Genomic DNA, 20,294 nt, shown 5'->3' on the forward strand with positions numbered 1-20,294 from the left:
TCATGTAATTTTTTTAAGTTATGGATTAGTTTTTTAAATTTAAGAATGAGAGAGCTGAGCAAGAAGTTGAAATCCAATGGAAGCTTGCAGATAGCAGCAGATCCAGTGCAATACTGTGTAAACTTGAATGTGTATGCTACCAAAATTCTTTTTGGTCAATTTTTCCTCCTGTCCAAAGAATGTGTAATAGGGTGGTTCGCCCCTTAAGGGCTGAAGAGCTTGGGCTAGTGAACCCTGATGACAGAATTATCTATTTCACCTGGGGAGAATTGGATAATTCCCTATACAGTGCAGCAGGTGGCTGCAATGAAGGAGGAAGCTTAAGAAGCTGTGATAGTGTCTGCAGAGAGAGGGGCTCTCCAGGGCAGAGAGGCCTGGAAAAGAACCTGATGAAGCTAGGGAAGGATGGTAAAGGCTCCAGGGAGTAAGTTCTGGGTGGAGGAAGAAAAACCTTTTGTTGTGTGGACTTATGAATGGACTTTGTTTTGGGGTTTGAATTTTATTCGCAAGTTATTTTATATTAATGAGCTCAGTCCCCAGTGAGGGGTAATTTTTGATGAAGAAAAAGCCTGAAATGAAATTTATTTGACCAGTCCAAGAGGGAAACTGAGGCAGGCTGCTTGTAGTTTGACCCTGTGCTACACAGGCATCGATACGAGGCAGCCGGCCCTGTTTACAATATGTAAACCTCTTAGTTTGGAAGGTCTTTGGGGCAGGAACTATCTTAATTTTTGTGTGTTGTACAGGAGCAAGCACAGTGCCCTTTATAACTATAAACTTTATAGAACTTTATAACTATAACTGTTGATCCAGAGAATTTAGACTTTTCAGGATTGAACATCTGTTTCAAGAACAGTTACCATGTTGACAGGGAAGGGGAGAAGTGGATGAATCCATGTTGACTACTTTGTACAGTTCATATAAACTGCATTATGAAACGTGAGCTAATTGATATTCAGTTTTTAAGAAGCCATTCACTTGCTGACAAAAAATGCACTTGACTCAGGGACCAGATTATGCCTCCTTTATTCATATAGAATGGAATTCAAGGGTGAGGTTCTACTTTATCTGAATAACAATTGCAGAATATTGTGCTGGGGAGGGCACAGCTAATCAAAGGTAGCATCTAGCTGTGTTACCCCTTGCTGTTTTCCACTGGTGTCTAATAACTGGCAAGAAACTCTTCTATGTCCACCTTCATATCACCTGTGCTGCTCTTAGGATCTTTCCTTATGTCAGAAAATCCACTGAATGCCTTTTGATGAACAAAAAAACAAATTAACCACATCTGTTTTAGGGGGTGCAGAAGAAAATTGTAAGAAATTGTGCGGAAGCTGGTGAAACCCCTAGTAAAGGTTCTTGTGCAAGCAACCAAAAAAACCTCTTGATTACATGTAAATTTTAAAATTAATTTTTTTTTCATTTCCTCCCACAGCATCAAGTGACAGACACGAATAGAAAACTGCAGAGTGAGGGGAAGGAAGTAAGCCCTGTATTTTTAAAAGCCTCCCTTATATGATCTATTTGCTTTGAATATTTTAATATATTATAATACTGATAGATTGCAGAGACCTGTAGTTTCAGAAGTCCACAGCTGTGTGGGCAATACTAGTGATAACTTGTGTGACCATAGTGTTAAATCTGTATAATACTTGTGATACCTGTACCTAATTTTCATTAAATGTAATGGGGATGTGTATGAAGTGACTATCCCTTTCCATAATTTGTGGATTAAAACTCAATGGCGGGGAGGGGAACCTGGAAAGCAGGAAGACTTTGAAGTGATAATGGACAAACAGTGGGCTCAATCCTTCACCCCAACTAGTGTCAATAAACACTGAAGGATCAGGCTCCCAGTTTGCAGAGCAGTACGGCAGCAGTAAAAGTCAATGCGGTCTTCAGCTGCATATGTGGAGGCATCGAACCATGGAGCAAGTGAATCTCTGTATGTTTTGGATGTGATTTTTCCCTTTTAACTGCGTTCAGTCTTCTACATCTTAAAACTAAAGGGATATTGAGAAATTGAAGGGAAATTGTTGGATAGCAATACAAGTGATCAGTAATCTAGAGGCACAGATATACGAAGAAAGATAAGTGCCAGTTGTGTGCATATATATATGAGAAGTGTCTAGAAACGCCTATTCCTGCAACTCATCATCTCCTCCTCTTGGAGGGACTCTCGCCACTTGTTCCTTACTCCCATAGAAATCTTCTGCTCTTCTCTCCTCTTCCATCTTCCTAGTTCACAGAGAAATTCACTTTATTGCCAGTACTTTCAAAGTAAGTACTTTGGCTTATGGGCTTCAGATGTGGAAAAGACCTATTCCATCTTCCTGCCAATGTTGGATAGTTCCCTGTGGTAAATATCAGTGTTTTGAAAAACTGTGACCCCAACAGTGTGCTGCTGGCGAGTGCACTGTTCATGCATCCCTTAGGACTGGCTCTGGAAGAGATTGAGATAGCCAAGTAATAACTTAGTGACGTCCGAGAGGACATCAGTGTACAAGAGTCTGAATGGGGTAAACGCCAAGGAATGGGGGAGATTATTTAGGCTGATCCAGAGAGGCATAGTTAGGAGAATAAAGGGATATGATTAAGAAAAGGAAAAGTTAGACTTGATATCAGGAAAGAAAGAGGCTCTGCCTATGGGAGGAAGACCATGGCCAACAGCTCTGCTCTTCGGGCACAATGGAACTCACTACAATAAGGGTAAAGCTCTTCTCTGCGAGATACAGAGCTTCTCTTGGGTGTCAGCCCAAGACACTGAAATGAACTCCCTCGGGAGCTAAGTGCAAGGTGCATTTCTTTGCCCTCATCTGCTCTAACATAAATGTATAACTCTCTGTGTGTGTGTGTGTGTGTGTGTGTGTGTGTGTGTGTGTGTGCGTGTGCGCACGCGTGTGTGCGCATGTGTTTCTTAAAAAAAAAAAAAGAAAGAAATCCAAAGCAAAATACTCCCCTGTACACACTTCTCCCCTTGGGCAGAGAATGAGAAAACAAACACATGACATGTTACTTCCGTTTCTTGATGTACTACTGAAAGGTGCAAAGATAGACAATGGATGAATGCAGTATAAGAACCTATATAGAATAGAAAAGAAAAAGACCTATTGGAGTGAGGACTAGTCTCCCACAGGAACTGGTGGAGGCTGTGATACTTTGGCCATTTAAAATTTGACAACCACTGGCAAAGTGTGTGGAGAAATAATCTGTCTCTGGCTGAGGGGGTGGAACTGATGCTTCTAACAGAGATTAGAACTGGCAAACCTTATGGGAAAAACACACTCAAACCACTTCCATAACACCAACCAAAGAGGGAAACCAAAAATCCCCAAGAACCCCAAAAAGAAAAAAATGACTGGAAGATAGCTAATGTAACATCAATACTTAAAAAGGGCTCTAGAGGTGATCTTGGCAATTACAGACCGGTAAGTCTAATGTCAGTACCGGGCAAGTTAGTTGAAACAATAGTAAAGAATAAAATTGTCAGACACATAGAAGAACATAAATTGTTGGGCAAAAGTCAACATGGTCTGTAAAAGGAAATCATGTCTTACTAATCTATTAAAGTTCTTTGAAGGGGGTCAACCAACATGTGGACAAGGGGGATCCAGTGGACATAGATTTCCAGAAAGCCTTTGACAAGGTCCCTCACCAAAGGCTCTTACGTAAATTAAGTTGTCATGGGATAAGAGGGAAGATCCTTTCATGAATTGAGAATTGATTAAAAGACAGGGGAAAAAAAGGGTAGGATAAATGATAAATTTTCAGAATGAAGAGGGGTAACTAGCGTTGTTCCCCAAGGGTCAGTCCAAGGACCAATCTTATTCAACTTACTCATAAATGATCTGGAGAAAGGGGTAAACAGTGAGGTGGCAAAGTTTGCAGATGATACTAAACTGCTCAAATAGTTAAGATCAAAGCAGACTGTGAAGAACTTCAAAAAGATCTCACAAAACTAAGTGATTGAGCAACAAAATGGCAAATGAAATTTAATGTGGATAAATGTAAAGTAATGCACATTGGAAAAAATAACCCCACTATACATACAATATGATGGGGGCTAATTTAGCTACAACAAATCAGGAGAAAGATCTTTGAGTCATTGTGGATAGTTCTCTGAAGATGTCCATACAGTGTGCAGCAGCAGTCAAAAAAGCAAACAGGATGTTAGGAATCATTAAAAAAGGATAGAGAATAAGATGGAGAATATCTTATTGCCCTTGTATAAATCCATGGTACACCCACATCTTGAATACTGCATACAGATGTGGTCCTCACATCTCAAAAAAGATATACTGGCATTAGAAAAGGTTCAGAAAAGGGCACCTAAAATGATTAGGGGTTTGGAACGGGTCCCATATCAGGAGAGATTAAAGAAGCTAGGACTTTTCATCTTGGAAAAGAGCAGACTAAAGGGGAATATGATAGAGGTCTATAAAATCATGAGTGGTGTGGAGAAAGTGAATAAGGAGAAGTTATTTACTTGTTCCCATAATATAAGAACTAGGGGCCACCCAATGAAATTAATGTGCAGCAGGTTTAAAACAAATAAAAAGAAGTTCTTCTTCACATTGCGCACAGTCAACCTGTGGAACTCCTTGCCTGAGGAGGTTGTGAAGGCTATGACTATAACGGTTTAAAAGAGAACTAGATAAATTCCTGGAGGTTAAGTCCAATAATGGCTATTAGCCAGGATGGGTAAGGAATGGTGTCCCTAGCTTCTGTTTGTCAGAGAGTGGAGATGGATGGCAGGAGAGAGATCACTTGATCATTACCTGTGAGGTTCACTCCCTCTGGGGCACCTTGCATTGGCCACTGTCGGTAGACAGGATGCTGGCCTGGATGGACCTTTGATCTGACCCAGTATGGCTGTTCTTGTGTTCTTAACCACCAAAACCCCAAACAAACACCAAAATGAAACCAGAACACCACACACACTCCTTCCCCCACCTCCCCTTTCAAACTCCCACTCAAACTCCCTTGTTTACACCTGCATTCGCTGGTTCCTGTGTTGTTGCACCTCTGTCACTGGCTGGCTGACTGGCTGCTTTTATAGGCCCCCTAATCGGGGCTCTGCTTCTCTCTCAGCACGCTGCCCCCTACCAGCCTCTACAAACTGAACAAGGGGAAAAAAAAACCCCGCACATAACAGAACAAACACACTACCCAAAAAAACCCTCACTTACTGCCCCTAAGAAACAGGGGTTTGCTTCGTCCCTTCTCCTCTAATAGAACTCCCACTCAGACTCCTCTGTTTACAGCTCTGTTTGCTGGCTCCTGTGCATCCATAAAGTCTTGCTTTCCTTATGCTAGGAGGGGGACCATACTGTTTTGCATATGTGCAGTGGAGTACAGTTCATAGATTGTTTCCAAAAGGGATCACAATGAGCCAGTCTAACCTACTGCATTACACAGACATAGAACTTTGCTCAGTAACTTCCTGCGGGTTCAAAATTCTTCCCTACTCCATGAGTGAATAATGAGTTCCTTAGCTCTCTTAGCAGGCATTGTTGTAGACCTACTGTTGGGAACTTGTTGAGAGATGAGTACATCATAGAGATGTACATACAAGCTGTTTGTTTACCACTATTGGCATAATTTAATTTAATTTTCTTCTCTTTAAGTTGGTAGTAGCAATGGAAGAGCTGAAGCAATGTCGACTACAACAGAGAAATATTTCTTCTACCGTTGATAAACTAACATTGTGTCTTCCTGGTGAGGAATCTGAAATTGATCATTGCTACTTGTACAGTTTCATCTAGATTTAATTTAATATATTGTCTTTTAATGTATATATGTTTTTTCTTTTCTCCCCAGTTTTGGAGATGTACAGCAAACTGAGAGAGCAAATGAAATCTAAAAGGTAAATTTTACAGACTGATGCATATTGAAGAATCACAAAGCACCAATCTGGAGTCCTAAGTTAAACTCAACAAAGGAAGAGGTTCTCAGGAGTTGAGAGATCTATACTGCAGTTTTCTCAGCTTTGAAACTATCTAATTTCTCATTAGTAGCTCTCAAACCACTCTTCTGCTCACCCTTTCTTCAGTCTAATCCAAATGCAGGTGCAGATTAGAACAGTAGTTGTAACAATGTATAATCTTTCCTCATATACCAGGTTTTTCTAGTGAATATGTTCATAGCAACTTACATTTTTATTTATATATTTCAATTTGACACACACACAAAATCCCTATCCTAGGCCCACCATTCAGTCACATAAAAAACATTGAACTAGCAGTTGCTGCAAACCAGAAATAGCTTACTAGACATGAAACGCCTCCCCCTCATTCCTTTACCCAATAAATACTATTGGCCCCTGTGCTTCTGGATCCCCCAGAGCCTTGGGTAAATTGATATGCCTCGCATCTGAAAGTCAGACTAGAGTGGGGGAAGTTAGTGTTATTTAGCTGTTCAGTAAGGGGTTTTCCCCATTAGTATGTCTGAGCATGGTAGAAAGTAGCCTACTAGTTTGTCCGTTTTTGACGGTGTATAGCATTGGTGAGGGGCTTATCTGTTGACCGATGAGATGTTCATTAAAATATGTTACTTGTAGCTGGGATTCGTAGCGATTGGTGTGTGTCTGTGTCTGTCTGGGTGTTCGGGAGGGGTAGGGATGCTGGATCTGATCACAGTGGTGTGAACTGAAAGGAATTCATATGCCATATGATTCCCTCATTCTATATAGTGTTTCCATTAACTGATTCTGGGAATCACTTCAATTTTTCTTTTGATTGATTCATTTTGACTTGAACAGAAATTATTACTGTGGGCCACATTTAAGTAAAATCTGAACACTTAGTTTTTGTCTGGATTTGATGGCTCCATTTACTAAAGCAGCAAAACAAATTAAACCCTTTTTGCAACTGTCTCCTCCTGTCTCTTTTCTTGATAGCCTATAGGGAATGGGTTGGTAGTGTAAACTTCAAGTTTGAATACCCAGTCTCAGTTGGTTCACTGTGTGTGACATGCTGGAAACGAAGAGCAAAGTACAGTCCAAACCGAGAAAGGATTGACTGTGCAACCCACAGGACAGGAGAGATTGAGATCGAACACTTCCTTCTCCAGTGTCCAAAATCCAAGGAAGTGAGAGAGATTTCCTCAGATGATAAGGACTCATTAGTCTCAAAGTGATGAGGAAAAATTGTACCTGAGCCTGGGAGAAAAAGAGAGATGGCGGAGATATTGCTCGTTACATGAACCTGTCACTGCATTAGGATTAAACACTGCTGACAGACTGTTGACAAACCCCCAGAACAGTGTACAGCTCTAAGGGGATTTTTCCAACCACTGGCTGACAGCTGAGGGATGTCCTCTTTGGTAACACTTGCACAGCTTTGTATGCCAATAAAGTCTCACTAAATTGTATGTGGCCAGTTTAGACAAGACAGTGAAGTATGAGAAACTTTCTGCTCTGGGTTTGTACATGAAAGATCACCAGGGCAATATTCTTGGCCAAAAATGCCACCTCGACCATCTGTGTAGCCGGCTGCCATCCTTTCACCCCAAAAGCATTTGCATTTCATTGGTGAAATGATCTCTCTGTGCATGTAGCTTGTTAAGCACTTTGGGATCATTTGGGGTGAAAGATAACTTCATGTAAGATGTTAGATACAAAAATATCAGATTTCTGAAGTGAGTTGAGGCGCCGCTGTTCTTGTCCGAGAGAGCAGAACACAGTTGGAAGCCTTGCTTGTGCTAAGAACTCACCAGGGACTGTGGGGCTAAAGCTGCATTACTTCATTAATAAGAATCACTGGCCTCTGCACTTACTCCCTGCTCCAGATATTTTAGACTTTGTTTTCGGCAGGCAGTCGTAGACCTCATCAGTGAATACACACTGTCTCTGCAGGCCACATTTTAGCATCTTCTACTTCAATAAACAATATCCTAAAATATAACAAAACCCAATGTGTGTTTTTTCCTCCAGTTTGAGCTCTGGCTTTCCGTCTACTCTTAAGTTTCTCTCTCCAGAGGGGATTACGTTTTATTGTAAATAGCTTTTTGTACCCCACTGTAATATAAATAGTGCCCCATGTTACAAGGTTAAACCATGTGACTGCTGCTCTTAATGGTCCTTTCAATTTTTAGTTAAAATAATTTCCCCGACTTGACTGTCTGTTTACATAATGATTGTTTTGAAAAGAGATTTGAGTGTTTTTTTTTTTTTTAAAGTGATATGGTAGTGCATATTTTATGCCTAAGCACGTATTTTCCTTGAGTTGGGGTTTTTTACTCCTGTTCTCCTGGTCGAATTTCATCTCCGCTGTGTTCCTACTTAAATTTTCACCTCCCCAGCTTTTCCCTTTGGACATGGTATTCTGTATTACCTCTCCAAAACTGTGTCCTATTACGGTTGCCTTATTTCACCCTAGAGACATGTTAGTGATGATCAAAATAAATTTTCAGAGATATCGCTAACAGCTCCATAGTTAAAGTTTACGTGCTGGGACTGGACGGATCAGTCGATTAAATTGCTGTGGTCTGTTCATTCCCTCTGAAGCATCTGGCGTCAGCCACTTTTGGAGACGGGATACTGGGCCAGATGGACCAATGTTCTGATGGTTTTCCCTTCATCAGATGTGTTATGTTCATGATTAGCCAGTGTAGCTTAGTTTTTGGATGGAAGGTGAGTGCTATGTATATGTGAATTCATGCTCAGATATGAAGTACCTAGGAATGGAAGTAACAGCATCAGAGCAAAGCTCTTTGGGCCAACGATGGTCGTTGTATCCTGAGCAGCACCTAGTCTGGATTCTCATGGGGGCCTCTGGCATCATAGTAAAATAAATAAATGAAGAAGCTGGGTACGAATAACAATTTGCATTCCTATGGTGCCTTTTAGCCAGGGATTTCAAAGTGCGTTTCAAATACTGCGCCTTATGGCACCCTTGTGAGGTATGTAAGGGATATATAGGAATTACTTGATCCGCCACTTAAATGCAGCCACTTCTAGGATGGGAAGCTTTTAACAGTGCTCAGCGATATAGAAATAATTAGACAGGTAGCCAGAACCGACTCTCAATATGCACAAGACAGACGCCTCTTTAGTAAAGCAGAGCCATTTTTACACAGTCACTTCTCAGAGTATGTCCACACTTTAACCTTGCTAAACCTCAGTTTATCTAACTGCAAATGTGAGAATAATTCTCCCCTATATTGTACGTGAGCATTGAGGTATGTGTACTTCTGTACAGCGTTTTGAGATCCAGGGTATATAGAAGTGCTAATTTATTGCCATCATCCTCTGATGTCAAGTGGAACAGCAGAATAATCTTGTATACTTCTGAATCTGATTTACACTCTTCCCAGACATTACCCCGCATTGAAGACATTAGAGCACCTTGAGCATACATACCTGCCACAGGTGAGCCACTACCGCTTCTGCAAGATCATGGTGGATAATATCCCTAAACTGCGTGAAGAGATAAAAGATGTTTCCATGTCAGACCTCAAAGACTTTCTGGAGAGCATTCGTAAGCACTCTGACAAGATTGGAGAGACGGCGATGAAACAGGTAGGATCTTGTGTCGCATTCTACTGGTAAGCTCAGTATGCCTGTTTACTTTTAACTGTCCTTTTCTATGCTAGAGTATTTAACGTTTGTAGTTCAATGTTTCAAAACCTGCTTTAACTATTAAATAAGTGTTGCCATATGAAACTGAATGATCCTTTATTCTACAGCTGCTAGGGGTGTCTGTTTTCTGTTTCTGATGCAACTGCAAAGCCCTGACATGTTTTTCTGTACTTTGCCCTAGACTTCTAGTAGCCCAAAGTTTAGGAGGCCGGGGTGCGTTGTATAATCCAGATCTCCCATTTAGCAGTGTAACGTGGCATTTGTGCTGCTGTGCTGTGCATAGTGAAAAGTTACAGAGCTGAAAGAGCCAGTATCAATTTCCCATGGTCAGTGTAAAATAATTAGCATGCAATATGCTTTCGTTTCTGCATCCTGAGCTCCTTCAAAAGAATAGGTACATTTTTACACTGTATGTTTTACAAATAGCTTGCCATTGCATTGACTTTGAAAGAGATCCCTGGTTAATTGTACATAAATGTGTATTAAAAAAACCTCAAAACTAGTTACAGCCAGGAAATACCACTTTTCTCACTATTCTTTAAAACTTCTCAATGACTTTTTCTTTGTCTTCTAAATGTCATTCTTTCTACAATCTTTTCCATTAATTGGTTTCCTTCATGTTACGTTTGCTGTGGTGCTGTCCTTGTTCAAAAACCCTCCTGCAACATAATATAGAATAGGCTTTCTACTCTGAGCTCCATTACTTTGGGAATAATGGATAGCAAACTTTTTCCGTTCTACCTAGTACTTATGTTAAGTCAAGTTAGCATCTCTGAATCTGCAAAGAAAATGGCTCTGATCATCTCCTCCTGTCAGAGACTCAGACACGCATAGTAACAATGTCTGGAAAGTGGTTTTTTTTGTCTCCTGGTATTTAAATTGGTCTTATTAACTGTTCTGAATTTACCTGATGCTAACAGTTACTATAAGACAAATTGTTTATGGAAAGACTTTTTTTTTTTTTTTTGGCCATGAAAGCCAACCCAGTTTCTTGAAAGGTCATTCTTTGCTGTGTGCATGGAAAGAAGTAATCATTTTCAGTCGTTTTTTGGGGTCCAACTAATGAAGGGAATGTGCTGTTTTCAAATATGCTCTAAGTCCAGCTAAGGAGGCTTGCTAATTGTTGGAACATAAGGGCTTGCAGATGTTCTGTCTGATTGTTTGAGTTTCCAGTGTTGTTGTTGTTGTGACATTGGGGGCAGGGGTGAGGCTAGTTAATGCATAATGAAAGCTCATAGCAGTATGCATTCGTGTCTTGTGGGCAGAGGTGACATGGGGAGAGGAGCACACATACACCTGTTTTCCCAGGAATGGGTAGGCAGAATAAGAGTCTGATGAATCCATCTCTTCATCCTTGCATATCCACATCCTACATTGCTTCCTCCTCTGCTGTCTCTCCATCTCTGGCGAGGATACTTATTACCCTGCACTAGCTGTCACCTGCACTCTCTCTCCTCCCATACATGGACAAGTCTCATCCTCACCACCTCCCCTTTCATTTCTGCTACTCCCAGTGGAGTGGCTGGGCCACCTCAAACATATATGCTGCAGCTTCTGATCTGTGTCTCATGTCCCTCCATCTCCATGCAGTCACTGAAACTTGGCACTTCCTATCTGGTACAGCCTTTTTCATGGTGGGGTCTCCTCCTCTCACTCATACGCTGTCCCTCCTGTCACTTCCAACACTTTTTTCTTCCACCTTCAGTCTTTTCAAACTACACATAATCAGTCTCTCTTTTCCCCAATCCTCTTCTTCTCCAAGTAGTTATTATCCATCACTGTCCTTTTTCGTCTATGATTTAGATGCGTGTCTCACTTTCTGTTCCTCCCTCAGTCTTGGTTCCTTCAACTTGTATGTTGATGACTTGGGGAATCTGCCTGTACAACTTTCGAGTTTTGATTGATATGATGAAGTTATTATGAAATTGCTGTATCATGGGATGCCCCTGGATGTATGTAGATTCCACCCTTGCTGACAAGGCTGTCACATCCCTGCCAGGTCAGGGATAATGATTAAGGCTACGTTTTAGTCATGGGTATTTTTAGTAAAAGTCATGGACAGGTCACGGGCTGTGGATATTTGTTTGCTTCCCGGCCCATGACCTGTCCATGACTTGTACTATATACCCCTGACTAAAACTTGGGATTCTGGGGTTGCGGTCTGGGGGCGCTGTGAGTGCAGAGTGTGTGTGTGGCCCGGGATCCCTGCTAGTGCTGGGGAGGAGGGTTGGAGGGGCTTGCAGGCTCCCTACCCAGCTTCCCAGAAGCTGCCGGCATATCTTTGCAGCTCCTAGGGGGAGGGAAGGCCAGGGGGCCTCTGCCCCCACCATGAGCACTGGCTCTGCAGTTCCCATTGGCTGGGAACTGCAGCCAATGGATGCTGCGGGGGTGGTGCCTGCAGGCGGGGCCATGCGCAGAGCCCATTGGCTCCTCTGCCTAGGACCTGCAGGGACATGCCGGCCAATTCTGGGGAGACCCCCTAGGTAAGTACTGCCCTGCACCCCAACCCTCTCCCCAGTCCTGAACCCTCTTCCACACCCAAACTGCTGCTGCTCCCCCCTGGGGCTAGCCGCATCGGCCGCTGCAAAAGTCATGGAGGTCACAGAAAGTCACAGAATCTGTTACCTCTGTGACAGACATGCAGCCGATGTATCGTTTGATATCAACAAGTGGAAACACTTGAATGACAATAGGTTGGCTGAAGCTGGGCGAAGATACTTCCTTCAACTTGTTTTGGGAGAGGGCAGAGGAGAGAGTCGAAAACTCCTAAACCAGATAGAGACAAAGGGACAAAGCTGGAGTTTTAAAAGGGTTTCTTGCGGTGGGTGGGAGGAGAGACCAGGTAAGCCACACTGGAAACATGGGGCAGGAGAGAAGATGGGGATGGACCAGCACGGTCAGAGAAAGTGTGCTGTGGGGGGAAGGCTCCATGTTTCAGAACACAAGCTGTGCACCACAACAGAAAGAACCTGGATGGCTCCTGTGGACCCTCTCCCCATCTCGAAGAATGCTCTGGAGTGGTAAGGAAACTAAGGCAGGGAAATGCATATGGGGTTTATTATTTTAGTATAGAGCTGTGTATTTCTCATACACAATTAAGTAAAGAGCAATGGTGTTAGAACCCTCTGCAAAGTCTGTGCTGTGTTACACTATTCATGTGCCCTGGAACAGGTGAACTGTGGGCCCAGAATATCCACAGGACTGGGATTCTGGGGGAGGGTGTGGTTGAGCTGTGTGGTGAGCCTGAGGAGTCAGCACTGGTTCCATGGACTGGGCCATATATAGTGCGGTTGGAGGCGCATACTAGACAGAGCACAAGGAGCATACTAGACAGAGCGTTGGTGCCTTGAGACTATATCTAGGGGCAGCAGTTGGGCTTCGTTTAGACTCTAGAGGCTTAAATCCCTCAGGGATTCTGTGGCTGGATCCCCTCACAGCGATGTGAAGAGTGCCCAAGACTAGGGATGCTCTTGACTGGAGCTGTGACAGATCCATGCAACCCTGTTGCCTCTGGCTTCTTCTCCTTAGCTCTCTGATTCGATCTTCAGCCCTAGTTAAAGTCTCTTGGCTATTGTTATGGTTACTCCCTGGAACTGGTCTTCACTAAGCACTGCTGTCTCTTTTGCCCCCTTTGAAGATTTTTCTCTCTGATCACTGCCTCATGTGCGTCAGTAGTGCTTGATCTTTTGCTGCCTTCCTGTTCATCCACCACCCCTTTGGCCTTAAAGGCTTCTGAACTGAATTGCATTACTTTGGATTACAGGTTTTTTTTCCAGTGACACTTTTTAGGCTCACAGAATCTGTTGAGTATCTTTTGCTTACTTGGGGAAAAGTTTAAGAAGGAATTTTTTTTTTCTTCTAGGCAGAAGTTAATAAAATGCTAAGCGAAACAGACTATTGGACAGAGGCGATGTGACAGCATGACTCACTAAGTAGCAAATATTTAGAAATCTTGAATACGCTGTACTGCTAGCTTCCATTTCTATAACACCTTTCGTACAAAAGGATCCTGAAGATTTCTGCAGGCTTATTAAACTAAGATGCAAACTGTAAAACAGGGATTGCTTCATCCACAGCTGAAGTGCATCTGTCTCTGGGTTGGGGCCTGCTGTTTGTTTTTAAACACACAACAGCACTACGTAGCACCTTAGGAAATGATGCAAAGAATGCCACTTCCAATTGAAACTGCAAGGGAAGTTGGAATTCGACCAGTGCATTGGGTTTACTCTGGCAAAAAGTGCCATGTGATCTTTAGTGATCAAAAATGACCAGGGACCTAAATTTTGTGTTGCCAGCAGCACAGTGTCCCTTCATATTATATTCATGGAACTGAAGGAAAGAGCTCCCCCTGCTGACTTACAATACCACTTCTTGCATCACTATATCTTTTGCTTAATCTGTTCGGTTTCTGGTTGATAGTCACTCCGTAATAATATCTGGCCTGGGAGTGTTGAACAGTGATTGGCAGTTCCAGTGGGCTGCGATAGGGCCTATGCATTGGGTTAAATGAGCATAGCATAAATTCTGTTCAACTCTCTGATTTTGCCAATGGGGAGTAGAAAGAGCTTGTTACGATGGTGAAGGAAATGATGTTTTTGTAGCATTACGAATCTGAGGCCAATGATGACAAGAGCTGAGAATTTCATTTTGTGATACTCAGAATGATCTGTCTTGGAACACAGGAAGCTGTAGCTATGTCTCTGGCTGGCATTCAAAGATACTGGGAGTTCTTTGGCTCCCTCTGTTGGACAGGAAACTGACAGGGGGGGGTGAAGTCAAGTCATAGTTCCTGGGGTCAGTCTTATGAAGGAACTGGGAGACTTTTGTGTTGCTCCATTGAGAAACTGTTTTTTAATTCCTTTGCCGTGTGTGTGTGTGTGTTAACTCTGAACCTTACCTGTTATCCCATGGGAATCTTTGCTGCCTCAAGTATTGTTACTAAATATATAGCACTTAGGCAGATGAAAGAGTCTCGGTGTTGAACTTGCTTTGGCCTTGGCCCCATGAACCTGTTTTTTTTTTTTTTTTTTTAAAAGATCTGAGTTATAGGGTTGTTGGGAATGAATTACATCTTATTAACACTTGATGATATCCAGTATGTATTTGTTTTATATAGCTTAACATCTGAAATATTTCAGGCGTGTGAAAGAGTCGCTTAAAATGGTGCTGCATGCGAAGTATCCAATGTGTGCACTGTGCGCTTTTTGACATAGGGGGCCAAAAATAACCAATCCAAAAGTCATTATCGGATAAAGTTTATGTCTGGACGGCCAAAAACATTCAGCCTGCTTTTCAAAGAGACAGATGGAAACAAGCATATTTTTCATAGCATCTGTAGGATGAATTGTCACAGTTTATGTTGAGTAGGTAGTGAACTCTTGTTACGAGTCTAAATGTGCTGGTATTCTTGTCATATTTTTTCAAGGTGATATTTAATCGTTATAGCCACAGATCCTGTTATTTCAAGCCAGATATAACAATTGTATGGTGAAAATATAGACCCATAACATTTTTTGACATCTTTGAGGTGGTATGACATGTGACTTGGGGGTATGTATTCCTAGAAAGTGCTAAAACATATCAGCCACACAAATGAATGAATATACTCTCTTAAAAATCTGTTGAGATATAATCAATATTAATCTGTGTTTGATAGGAGTGCAATGTCTTTTCACACAATACTTTGCACTTCCTTGATGTCATTCATCTGAGGAACACAAGGCACTTTCAAACACTGCCTCGTAACAGCCCTGAGGGAAAAGCAAGTAAGCAAGAAACTGATAAAAATTAAATTACGTTGTGAGACACTGGACAAGTATCATTTGCAGATCTGAGAATAGAATACAGATCTCCTGACTGCATCTTTTTCTGAAATTGCTATGTACTAGGCTTTACCCTTTTTATGTATAATAGAGCACTTCATTGCTTGCTAAGGTTTGGATAAAGATCACTAAAGTGTATCTGCATATATGCTGCTATCATAATGCTACACTTGCTGTTTAAAAGGAAAATGTCAGCACAGACGTCAGATTTCTTTCATATTTTTCTAACTTCTTTTAAAAACCATTTAATCTGAGACCACAATTGCTAATATACATTAATTATATAGTTATTCTTGGTATCATTACAGGTTGAAGTTAAGGTTGGTAAGGCATTCAAACATTGCATTTCCGTACCCTAATACGTTTGGATTTCTTTTAAATTTCCTCTGAATTCCCTGGATTTATGATGCTTAGTTTTGAGGTACAAACATCCCTGTATGGTTTTTACTTTAAATTACTGATGTGTTCTCTCAGCCTTAACTGCTTTTTTTTTTTACAGAGTTTTTGTCTGGGAATATCGAATAATAGCACACCTAAATGGTGGAAGGTAAAGGACACGTTCATTTATTGTTTAATGTAAATAACAACATTACTGTACACAATACTTTGCCAAATATTTAAATTTAATAGATAGCAATTGCAGAATTGGCGTGAGTATTTACCAGCCCAGGCAGAAATTTACTTGCTTGCCTGTCCTTTGCCATGATGATCATGGAAAACTAATATTTACGTGCCCTGGATGATAAGAACTTTGTAAGTTTGAAACATCTCCTCAGTAGTCTTGCATTCTTACAGATTTGGGTTGACACTGGGGTTGAATAGTAACTAACATGTGTGATTCCACTGAAGCCAAGAGGATGACTTGTTGTATAGGGTGGTACTAATCAGTGGTTCTCAACCTGTGGCCCGTGGGCCACTTGCGGCACAATCAGCATAAGCTGCAACCCATGTGACATCTTCAGGGCCATACAGGTAGTACTGGATGCGGCCCACAGTGGGGAAATAGATTGAGAACCACTGGCCGAGTAAAGGGTTAGCTGGTTTTCAGAACCCTGATCTGAGGCTGATTGGGACCTAGTGTGAATCTATTCAGCTTTCTGTTTCAGGTTGCTTTCACAATGGCTGACATATTTCCAAACATCTGAGGACGTTCTTGTCAGTTAATTTATTTGAATTGATGGTGATAAGTTGAGACGTGGCATGTGGCAATTTCAGTATTATTGGGAAATCCTGCTATGTCCCAGTGCTTCGTTTTAAATGTAAACACATGCACACCATCCTGAGCCAAATGAGCAAAGCAATTCCTCTCTGGAAAGGGGGATAGAATGACATTTTCTCAGACTGCTGCTAGAACTCCAGATGCTGATTGCTGGCCTTTCGATGGCCCGGGAAAAATGTTAAGAAATGCATTTTGTGCAGTGTTTTTAATTATCATCATCCCCAAGATTTTTAAACTTTGTGTAATCTTCTCTAACACATATGGAAGTTGTTTTTTCTTTGTATGTATATTTTATAGTAAATTAGATTTAACTGTACGTCTCTGAATGCATTGTGCGGAGAATGTCCCCGCTCTACTGTGTGTCAGACTCTTGGCAAGAGCAGATCTATTCCAAAGGTCGTTGCTTGGGCTTTGCCTTTCGTGCTTGCCTTGTTTCAGTCTTAGGATCCCCTGCCACGTGGGCTGCATACACCAATGCCAAGTTTGAGGTTAGTTCTTAATGTGCTCGTAAGATCCCCCTGTCGTGCTTATTACTATGGGACTTTGTTTTACAGACATGGCGGAGCACTGATAAAGTATTCCTCAGGTTTCAGAGCGTCCACTGAATACTTTAATCTTGTCCTATGCCAGATGTTTTCTTTAACAAGCACAAAAAAGACAGTAAATTAAATAATGTTGAGTCTGACAAAAGCAGAGTAACTTTAAAGGGGAAAAACCCTGTTAAAAGGACCAGCCAGGTCACCTAGTGATGGCGCAAAGTCAGACTAGCTATTTTGTTTCGCTATTCTAATTTCACTCTTGTTTTTCCCCATCTGGGTAATTTGATAACTTGGAACTGATTTTCTGAAATACTATAACTGCAGTAGAAACTTAGTCGGGATACTGATGTTGTTGTTTGTATTAAACTACTATCTTTGTGGACCCCCTTGTGCCAGCTGCTTTTCAAACAAATGCTATGAAGACAGTCCCTGTTGCAGTCTAGGCTTGTGACAAGAGGCAACAGGTGCATGAAGGGGATTGACAAGGAAGCAGTGAAACAGCATGATGTCTTTCTGTAGTAGATTATTTTACTATTAACAGCTGTTTAATCGAAAGATGCCATTTTAAAACACACAAGTTTGAGAAGACTTGAAATGTTTTCGTTAACCATGTAGTGCACATGTGTGCAAACAGAGAGACTAATTTAATGGATTAATATTTATTAAACTGTCAAGCCATCATAAAATTGCCTCTTCTCAAGCTATTAGAAATAGCTTGAGAAAATAAACAGGCTTTACATTTTATTTCTGTACAAAATGCCTGTGTAAAAAGAAATATTCATTTTTACTTCATCTTTAATTTTTCCTTCTAATCTTAGGCTGCTACTTCATTAAGATTTGACATATAAAATTGCATTCCAACCATTTTACGACTGATTGAGTTGAACATTTAGCACTTGCCATTCACTATATAATTAATCAGAACATTTCCTAGGAGAGATTCAATAAAGTGTCTTCTTCCAAATACTGTATTTGTAACTTAAGTCTACACATTCTGTTACAATCAGGGTGAGATCTTCAAAGGTTTATAGTTCCTCTTTAAAATTGTTAGAAACTGTTGAAAAATACTCTGGACTCTAAATAGCTTTTCTTTCAAGACAACAGGTGTTTGAGAATCCACCACATCCCTGGTATGTTCCAGTGATTAACTGCACTCTTGTGGCTGGCCATCTCTGCATTAGGCGCACACAGCCAGTAAAGGATTGGATGCTATTGCAAGTTAGGACAGGTACATTGACTAAGCTGTTCAAGTAGCAGATGAGTGGGCACTAGTGTTGATGCTAGCCTGTCTGTCTGCATATCTCTCTCATGAGCATTATTTTCATCCAAAACAGAGGCAAATATATTGGTATAATACCTTCCAAACAGTGGGATCTTTCATACAAATTGTACCTAAGATGCTTTCGAGCTTACACAAATAGCTGAGACAGGGAAAGATCTGTTTAGAATTGAGATTGAAAAAGAGATGAAGTAGGAAGACGCAAAAAGGATAGCAGGAGATGCAGAGGAGAAGACTCTTGCATTGACAATAGGGAGATTGTGTGGAGAACCAAACAGGAGGCCAGTGCTACAAGAATAGATGGCACAAGGATGCAAGCAGAGAAAGTTGGAATAACTAAAGGGAAGATTTTAAGAATGATTTTTAAGTGGATCCTGAAATGAATGGAAGAGCCAATGGAGTTGGCCGAAAGTAGATGTGATGCGGGAGGGCTTCCTTGTACGTGTGAGGAGGTAGGCTGCAGCATTCTGACCAGGCTTGGAGTCTGGTGAACTGGGACTTGGGGAAGCTAACAGCCAAGGAGGAAGGAGATGAAGGAATGGATGAGGATTTCAGTGGAGGTGGAGGCCAACGGCACATGTGGGCCATGCTGTGGAGGTGGTGATGGGTACATTTGCCGACATAAGCATGTTTCTGTTCCCGTGATGCGTGGTGTTTGAGGTCTTTATGCTTTCCTGTGCTTTTCCCCACATCACAAGATTTGAGCACAAATGTGCTTATTATCATAAAAACTTTTTTATTCTAATGTTTCCTGGCTTTCCATGGAATGTTTTTCTGTTTATTTAAGAGGAACTCTATGCCTTTAAGTCTGTGTTTAACATTTATACTTTATAGAAATTTTATTAACTAATGGGGATTCTTCTGAAATTTTTATGACTTCAAAAATTAAACTGCTAAATCACAAAGTTTATTTATTTGTGTATCTATGACTAATGGCCACAGGGACTATAGTATTCCTGTAGCATGCTAGGCTGCTCTATGGAACTGGTCATAGACGTGGCTACATCATTCATAAGTAAACTCAAAAGTTTAATTATAGGGCAGCTCTATAGTTGCTGGACCAGCTTTTACTATAGTTGCTTTTTAGTTTTTTTTTAAACTCCAGGGATGTTTCTCAGAATAAATCTTTCATCCTCCAACTGTCATAACATTCAAGCTACACTGAAAAAGTCTAACAAAAGCAGAGAAATATCAAATTGAAACCAGCCATCTTTAATTTACGTTGTGCCTACTTATTGTGCCAGAGGACTGTAGCTATATGGGGTATCGGGAATACCACACTGAAGTCAGCTAAAGGGTACTGTTCAGTTTATAAATATATATCACTTTTTATTGCTGGGGCGCTATCTCAGTGCCTACGACAATAGGGCTTCAGTCTTGGTTGGTCTCTCTAGGTGTTAATCTAATAACATTTAAGAGTTTCCCAAATTAATCAACCTTTAATTATTTTAAAAAGTCCCTTTAAAAGTTTTCAGTATTAGGTGCTTGTATTGTGTATATGTTGCAACTTCCCTTTACTGTCTGTAGCTGGTGGATATTCTAGTCACTGTACCCAAGGCTGAAAGTAGGTATTACAAATAAAGTTGATGAGTCTCAGGGAGCCCATGTTAATGTAGTAGGGCAGCAGAATATGTAGTACCGTGCATGAATATGGAACTCCTCATCTGCAGAACTTAACAATTTACAAAGGTGGATGACCAGTAATTTCACTTGCAAATGGGGGACGTAAGGTACAGACTGGTTAAGTGACTTGTCTGAGATCACGCAGCAAGTCTTTCACAATGTCAGGGATAGATGCTAGACATGCCTAGAATTTTGTATCCACTTAAAACTGCAGAGGTTGTTTTAAAGACTT

The 20,294-nt window shown here is 41.2% G+C and overlaps 1 protein-coding gene across 7 annotated transcripts in view; it reads left to right on the forward strand.

Moving 5' to 3' along the window:
• EXOC6B (exocyst complex component 6B) overlaps positions 1 to 20,294 on the forward strand; it is a 456,300-nt gene that overhangs the window by 73,736 nt on the left and 362,270 nt on the right. For all 7 annotated transcript variants that reach the window (XM_038398631.2, XM_043512818.1, XM_038398630.2 and 4 more), the window contains exons 3-6: positions 1,436 to 1,483; positions 5,628 to 5,718; positions 5,821 to 5,866; positions 9,316 to 9,520. In XM_038398631.2, the coding sequence (XP_038254559.1) occupies positions 1,436 to 1,483; positions 5,628 to 5,718; positions 5,821 to 5,866; positions 9,316 to 9,520 (390 nt within the window). The remainder of the gene's footprint in view (positions 1 to 1,435; positions 1,484 to 5,627; positions 5,719 to 5,820; positions 5,867 to 9,315; positions 9,521 to 20,294) is intronic.

This window comes from Dermochelys coriacea, chromosome 4, assembly GCF_009764565.3.
Source record: "Dermochelys coriacea isolate rDerCor1 chromosome 4, rDerCor1.pri.v4, whole genome shotgun sequence".
Lineage (NCBI taxonomy): Eukaryota > Metazoa > Chordata > Testudines > Dermochelyidae > Dermochelys > Dermochelys coriacea.